General features: G+C 43.5%; 1 protein-coding gene across 1 annotated transcript in view; it reads right to left on the bottom strand.

Annotated features, from left to right (window-relative positions):
* LOC133444525 (aggrecan core protein-like) overlaps positions 1–7,540 on the bottom strand; it is a 65,655-nt gene that overhangs the window by 10,755 nt on the left and 47,360 nt on the right. The window contains exons 11-13 of the mRNA XM_061722364.1: positions 6,923–7,216; positions 4,842–4,952; positions 3,510–3,608 (exon numbers count right to left, since the gene is read on the bottom strand). Of these exons, the coding sequence (XP_061578348.1) occupies positions 3,510–3,608; positions 4,842–4,952; positions 6,923–7,216 (504 nt within the window). The remainder of the gene's footprint in view (positions 1–3,509; positions 3,609–4,841; positions 4,953–6,922; positions 7,217–7,540) is intronic.

Raw genomic sequence — 7,540 nt, 5'->3', positions numbered from 1 at the left:
GACTACGGTGACACCATTTATAGAATCGCACCTCACTCTACTCTCAGTAAACTGGACCCACTCCATCATTCCGCCATCCGTTTTGCAACTGGGGCTCCTTTCACCGCTCACCACTGCGACCTCTATAACCTGGTAGACTGGACCTCCCTTCACACCAGACGGCTCCATCACTGGTTTCTGCTCATCTATAAATCTATCCTCGGCATTACTCCTCCCTACCTCTCCTCTCTTCTGCACCTCTCACAACCTGAACGCACTCTAAGGTCCAGTGCTTTCATCAATCTCTCCATCCCCAAAGTCTGCACCACCTTTGGGCGCAATGCCTTCCGGTTCGCTGCAGCCTCTGATTGGAACACCCTACAAAAAACCCTTAAACTTTCTGTTCTCACCTCCATCTCCACCTTCAAACTATATCTTTTATTAAGTAGAACCGACTCCTGCACTTGCCTTTAGTCCTCCTTCATGCATACTGACTGTTTTACTTAGTGAAAGTTAATGCTATGGTTTTTATTTGATCGTAGTGGGTGTCAGTATCCCAGCCAGCATTCAAATGTGGACCTCACATGGGCTCAAATGGGCTGAAAAACAAGTCCTACTCCTTTTCCACCAAACCGGTTCCAGGCTGGTTCTGGTTCTGGTTCTGGACCAGTACTGAGTTTGGAACCAGGTTTTCTGTTTCCACTAACAAAGAACTGTCTCTGGGCCAGAAGAACTGGTTCCAAGGTAGCACCTCTTTGCTGGTTTATAGAGGAAAGAACTGCTTACGTAAGCGGAGGGGGCGGGGTTATTAAGACCAACGGCAATAGCAGGACTGGGAGACGGAGACATTTTCAAATAAGAATGAATCTGGATGCAGCAAAGCATCATGGGAGGAGGAGGAGACAACCTGTCTTTTAGAGATGTGTCCAAGGAGGAGCTACATGGACCAAGTCCTGTTAGAGCAGATACCTGGTTTTTGCTGCAACTTTCACGCTAACGCAAAGACGTAACTGACGTTAGCAGAGACGTAACTGACGTTAGCAGAGACGTAACTGACGTTTGCAGAGACGTAACTGACGTTTGCAGAGACGTAACTGACGTTAGCAGAGACGTAACTGATAACTGACGTTAGCAGGGACGTAACTGACGTTAGCAGAGACGTAACTGATGTTAGCAGACACGTAACTGACGTTAGCAGAGACGTAACTGACGTTTGCAGAGACGTAACTGACGTTTGCAGAGACGTAGCTGATGTTTGTAGAGACGTAACTGACGTTAGCAGAGACGTAACTGACGTTTGCAACGATGTAACTGACGTTTGCAGAGACGTAACTGACGTTAGCAGAGACGTAACTGACGTTTGCAGAGACGTAACCGACGTTTGCAGAGACGTAACTGACGTTTGCAGAGACGTAACTGACGTTTGCAGAGACGTAGCTGATGTTTGTAGAGACGTAACTGACGTTAGCAGAGACGTAACTGACGTTTGCAACGATGTAACTGACGTTTGCAGAGACATAACTGACGTTAGCAGAGACGTAACTGACGTTAGCAGAGACGTAACTGACGTTAGCAGAGACGTAACTGACGTTTGCAGAGACGTAACTGACGTTTGCAGAGACGTAACTGACGTTAGCAGAGACGTAACTGATAACTGACGTTAGCAGGGACGTAACTGACGTTAGCAGAGACGTAACTGATGTTAGCAGACACGTAACTGACGTTAGCAGAGACGTAACTGACGTTTGCAGAGACGTAACTGACGTTTGCAGAGACGTAGCTGATGTTTGTAGAGACGTAACTGACGTTAGCAGAGACGTAACTGACGTTTGCAACGATGTAACTGACGTTTGCAGAGACGTAACTGACGTTAGCAGAGACGTAACTGACGTTTGCAGAGACGTAACCGACGTTTGCAGAGACGTAACTGACGTTTGCAGAGACGTAACTGACGTTTGCAGAGACGTAGCTGATGTTTGTAGAGACGTAACTGACGTTAGCAGAGACGTAACTGACGTTTGCAACGATGTAACTGACGTTTGCAGAGACATAACTGACGTTAGCAGAGACGTAACTGACGTTAGCAGAGACGTAACTGACGTTAGCAGAGACGTAACTGACGTTTGCAGAGACGTAACTGACGTTTGCAGAGACGTAACTGACGTTAGCAGAGACGTAACTGACGTTTGCAGAGACGTAACTGACGTTAGCAGAGACGTAACTGACGTTTGCAGAGACGTAACTGATAACTGACGTTAGCAGAGACGTAACTGACGTTTGCAGAGACGTAACCGACGTTTGCAGAGACGTAACTGACGTTTGCAGAGACGTAACTGACGTTTGCAGAGACGTAGCTGATGTTTGTAGAGACGTAACTGACGTTAGCAGAGACGTAACTGACGTTTGCAACGATGTAACTGACGTTTGCAGAGACATAACTGACGTTAGCAGAGACGTAACTGACGTTAGCAGAGACGTAACTGACGTTAGCAGAGACGTAACTGACGTTTGCAGAGACGTAACTGACGTTTGCAGAGACGTAACTGACGTTAGCAGAGACGTAACTGACGTTTGCAGAGACGTAACTGACGTTATCAGAGACGTAACTGACGTTTGCAGAGACGTAACTGATAACTGACGTTAGCAGGGACGTAACTGACGTTAGCAGAGACGTAACTGACGTCTGCAGACGTAACTGATGTTAGCAGAGACGTAACTGACGTTAGCAGAGACGTAACTGACGTTTGCAGAGACGTAACTGACGTTTGCAGAGACGTAGCTGATGTTTGCAGAGATGTAACTGACGTTAGCAGAGACGTAACTGACGTTAGCAGAGACGTAACTGACGTTTGCAACGATGTAACTGACGTTAGCAGAAACGTAACTGACGTTTGCAGAGACGTAACTGACGTTAGCAGAGACGTAACTGACGTAACTGACGTAGCTGACGTAACTGACATTAGCAGAGACGTAACTTGCGTAACTGACGTTAGCAGAGACGTAACTGACGTTAGCAGAGACGTAACTGACATTAGCAGAGACGTAACTGACGTTAGCAGAGACGTAACTGATGTTAGTAGTTGTAACTGACGTTAGCAGAGACGTAAATGACGTTAGCAGAGACGTAACTGACGTTTGCAGAGACGTAACTGATGTTAGCAGAGACATAACTGACGTAACTGACGTTAGCAGAGACGTAACTGACGTTAGCAGAGACGTAACTGACGTTAGCAGAGACATAACTGACGTAACTGACGTTAGCAGAGACGTAACTGACGTTAGCAGAGACGTAACTGACGTTAGCAGAGACGTAGCTGACGTTTGCAGAGACGTAACTGACGTTAGCAGAGACGTAACTGACGTTAGCAGAACTCAGTACCCATCATTCCTTCACTGCCTCTTATTTTATGGCCAATACGTGCAGGAAACCCGTTCAGGAGCTCCCTGAATGTTTCATGTAGAAAAGCTGGATTCTTTAACGGGCCGACGAAGACCATGTGACCTGGACCAGCCCGGTCCGGTCAACTCACCTCCTTGAGATGTGATGACGGTCTTGTTGATCAGCTCCGTTTCCAGTAAAGGTATATCGGTTTCTGTTTCGTTGTAGTCCACAATCATGGTAGGCCGACCTGCAAGTGACCAAAACAACAGCACAAAGAAACTCTTCAGGACAAACTACACAAGAGTTTAAGGGCCAGGGAGGAGAAAAATATAAATACCGTATTGGCCTGAATATAAGACAGTGTTTTTTGCATTGAAATAAGACTGAAAAAGTGGGGGTCGTCTTATTTTCGGGGTCTAGACGTTATACCCATTTACACCGCTAGATGGCGCCAGATATCTTTAAAGCGAATGTTGAATTTAACGCCCCAGGCCAAAGCAAACTCCTGTCACGAAGAAGAAAGATAAAAAATAGTATAAGAAAGAAAAGAGAAGAAAATAAGAGAAGAGATAACAGAAAGTGGAGAAACGTAGCGATAATCTGGAGAGAAGAGGGTGGAAGTTCGGCAGGTAAACCGGCAGCTGAGGAGAAGTTATGATGCAAACTTCAACATAATGATTTCAAATAGTCAAAATAACATGCTTTTTCTCTCGAATATATTGTTATAATCATTTGTTTCAGATGTACTGTAATTATTTTCTGTATAAAAATTGAACTTGGTGTTCAAAAAGTCTTTCTTCAAACTTGAGTCTTGAAAAAGAGGGGGTCGTCTTATATTCGGGACAATACGGTAATATTTTAGAGGAGGAAGATTTTTTTTTCATTATGCACCTAGAGAAAAAAGTCGAAATGTCTAGAAAAAAGTTGAAATGTCAAGATTAATGTTGAAGTACAATTTTGGGAAAAAAAGTCAAAATGTCATGAATAAAGTTGAAATATTGAGAAAAAAGTCGAAATGTCGAGAAAAAAGTCGAAATGTCGAGATTAATGTTAAAGTACAATTTCGAGAAAAAAGTCGAAATGTCAAGAAAAAAGTAGGAATGTCAAAAAAAGTTGAAATGTCTGGAAAAAAGTCAAATTGTCCGGAAAAAAGTCGAAATGTCGGGAAAAAAGTCGAAATGTCGAGAAAAAACTAAAAATTTCGTGAATAAAGTTGAAATGTTGAGAAAAAAGTTGAAATGTCGAGAAAAAAGTCGAAATGTCGAGATTAATTTTGAAGTACAATTTCGAGAAAAAAGTCAAAATTTCAGTGAATAAAGTGGAAACGTTGAGGAAAAAGTGTGAAATTTTGACTTTATTCTTGAAATTGTTTATTCTCGACATTTCGACTTTTTTCTCAAAATGTACAATAAAAAAAAAATCACAGAATGACAAACTGATGATGGGCAGATTGATAAAACATTTCCTTTATCCGTCCTACCTGTGGGAACGAACACGTCGGTGAAGGCTGTGGTCGCGGCCGTGACGTCCTCGGTCGGCGTCGTCGGACCGAAATCCGTTTCGTTTCCAGCGGCGACATCAGGAACGTCGGCTGAAAACAGACAGACTCTCTTCTCAGGACACAGGACATCGTTGCAAATTCAACTCACACAATCAAAGCCCAGTATCGATCCATTAGCTGCAGTTAATTTCATTAATTTCAAACTGTCCGACCATCATGTAGACACAAGACAGAGAAGACCTTCACCACAGCATCGTTGATAACTCTACTAGCAACTAAGATAACTGGGACCACGCGGGTACGGGGCCGGAGTTTCCTGACGTTGGGAGAAATTATTGATAAGCGACATAAACGCTTCCCCGAACCATCGTTCTCAAACCCTTTCCTCATGTCGAGAGACTGGGACGACATATTTGTAGCTAAAAGCTCCTGGTTGAGTAAACCGACCAGGGCTGGGGATCCATTCAAATGTCAAGAATCGATTCGATTCCGATTCTTAAGAGTCAGAATCGATTATCACGATTTGATTCGATTCGATTTGATTCCGATATTGATTTGGGTTAGTGTTAATAAAACTGTTTTTTTAGCTGTTGCATGAATTATATGACTGTAGTTCTGCAACATATTAATACTAGTATTATATTGAGATTAAACAGCAAGTATTGCAGCTAATGATGCTGTAAGGACCAATCAGCTCCCAGAATGCTGATAGAACTGAAACAGAAACATCGTGGGGCAGAATTACCAAACAGATCCTGGGCAGCAAACAGAGACGCATTAAATCTGTCAAGGTTTGACATTCCCCCCAGCTTTTATTTCTGTTTTGCCCCGCCTGTGTCCCATCTGCCCTGATTGTGTCTGCACCTGTGTCTCGTCATGTCTCGTTATCCCCTGTGTATATCTGGTCTTGTTGTTCCCTTGTTCCCTGTCGGACCGTACTGTTTGTTCCCCATGTTTCCTGCTACGTTTTGCTCCTCAAGTTTTTTGATCCCTTTTTTAGTTAATCTTGATCCTGCCAAGCAGCACTTTTGTTTTTTCCCTTTATGGAATAAACCCTTGTGTTTTTTGAGAACTCCTGCCTCCAGCCTCCCTCTTTCTCCTGCGTTTGGGTCCACACCTTACCTCCAGACGTGACAAAATCAGTTTTAGTTTTTAACACATTCCGTTTTTACTTTTCCATTTTCAGTCTATTTCGGTTTTTAATTTTTGAGAATTAGATTTTTAGCATTTTATGCAAATGTAACCCCAAGACAGTATATAAAACAAAGAAATATAGACAATTTATGCAATTATAACTGAAAACTTTAATGTTTTCATACCTTTCAACATATTTAAAGTAAAAAAAACATGGCACCAGTTATTCTCGTGTCCAACAAAACATTCCTTTTTTGGGGATAAACAAAAAAATAACAAAAGTTGTTATGTAATGATGAAAAAAATCGACGATTTACCGTCAAAAAAGATTCCCCACGGTAAGAATTTGTCATCTCGCAGTAAAAACTATAAATACGTTTTTGTGTAAAGTAGGATTTATGGTTCTGCGTTAAATCGATGCACAACATACCATACGTGAAGGAAGGAAGGAAGGAAGGAAGGAAGGAAGGAAGGAAGGAGCCTGACAGAAAGAAAGAAAGAAAGAAAGAAAGAAAGAAAGAAAGAAAGAAAGAAAGAAAGAAAGAAAGAAAGAAAGAAAGAAAGAAAGAAAGAAAGAAAGAAAGAAAGAAAGAAAGAAAGAAAAATTCCTGTTGATACGTGTTTGTGTAACAAACATGGCGGATCTGAGTCGTTACAGTTTTACTCATTTAATTGGTTTTTATCAATTCAATTTAATTGGTGTAGTTTAGTATTTAGTATCTTTTAGAGCAGTGTTTTGGCTCCAAAGACTGAATGTGGTGATAGATTTATAGTTACAAAGGTGGAGTTGAATTGGTATCTTTTTTATTGTCATTTTTATCGTTATCGGGATAAATGCCAGAAATGATCGTGATACATTTTTTAATCCATATCACCCATCCCTAACCCAGAACCAGACCCAGAACCAGATCCAGACCCAGACCCACCTCTGAAGCAGTAGGCGTCGTAGCGCGAGTGCTGGTCGGGGAAGCCCGTCTGGTTGGGGAAGGCGTGGACGGCGTGGACGCCCACGTGGCCGCCGCCGCAGTAGGACCGGGGGTTGGTGACGGGGTAGCGGACGCTGCCGTCCAGCAGCCAGCCGGGCCGGCACTTGTGCAGCCCCCGGGTCCAGGCGGCGTGCAGCTGGCCCGGGGAGGCCAGGCTGGCGTTGAGCTGCTGGCAGTGCTGCACCGCCTCGTCGTAGGAGAAGCTGTCGTAGTCGCTGGAGAAGAACACCTCGCCTGGCCGGCCAACAGTTGTTAGTGTTAGTTATTAAATGTGCACCAGTTCTCAACACAGCTGTTTCCTCAAGTTGTTAGTTCATTGGTTTTGTGTCATTTGGCTCAAAACAAGCCCTGAAACGGGACTGAAATGGGATTGAAATGGGACTGAAATGGGATTGAAATGGGACCTGAAACGTCACTGAAATGGGACTGAAATGGGACTAAAATGGGACTGAAACGGGACCTGAAATGGGACCTGAAATGGGACTGAAACATGACCTGGAACGGGACTGAAACGGGACTGAAATGGGACTGAAATGGGATTGAAACGGGACCTGAAAT

Source organism: Cololabis saira, chromosome 5 (genome assembly GCF_033807715.1).
Source record: "Cololabis saira isolate AMF1-May2022 chromosome 5, fColSai1.1, whole genome shotgun sequence".
NCBI classification, from domain to species: domain Eukaryota; kingdom Metazoa; phylum Chordata; class Actinopteri; order Beloniformes; family Belonidae; genus Cololabis; species Cololabis saira.
The sequence above is the reverse complement of the archived record's forward strand: the minus strand, read 5'-3'. Positions and strand labels throughout refer to the sequence as shown.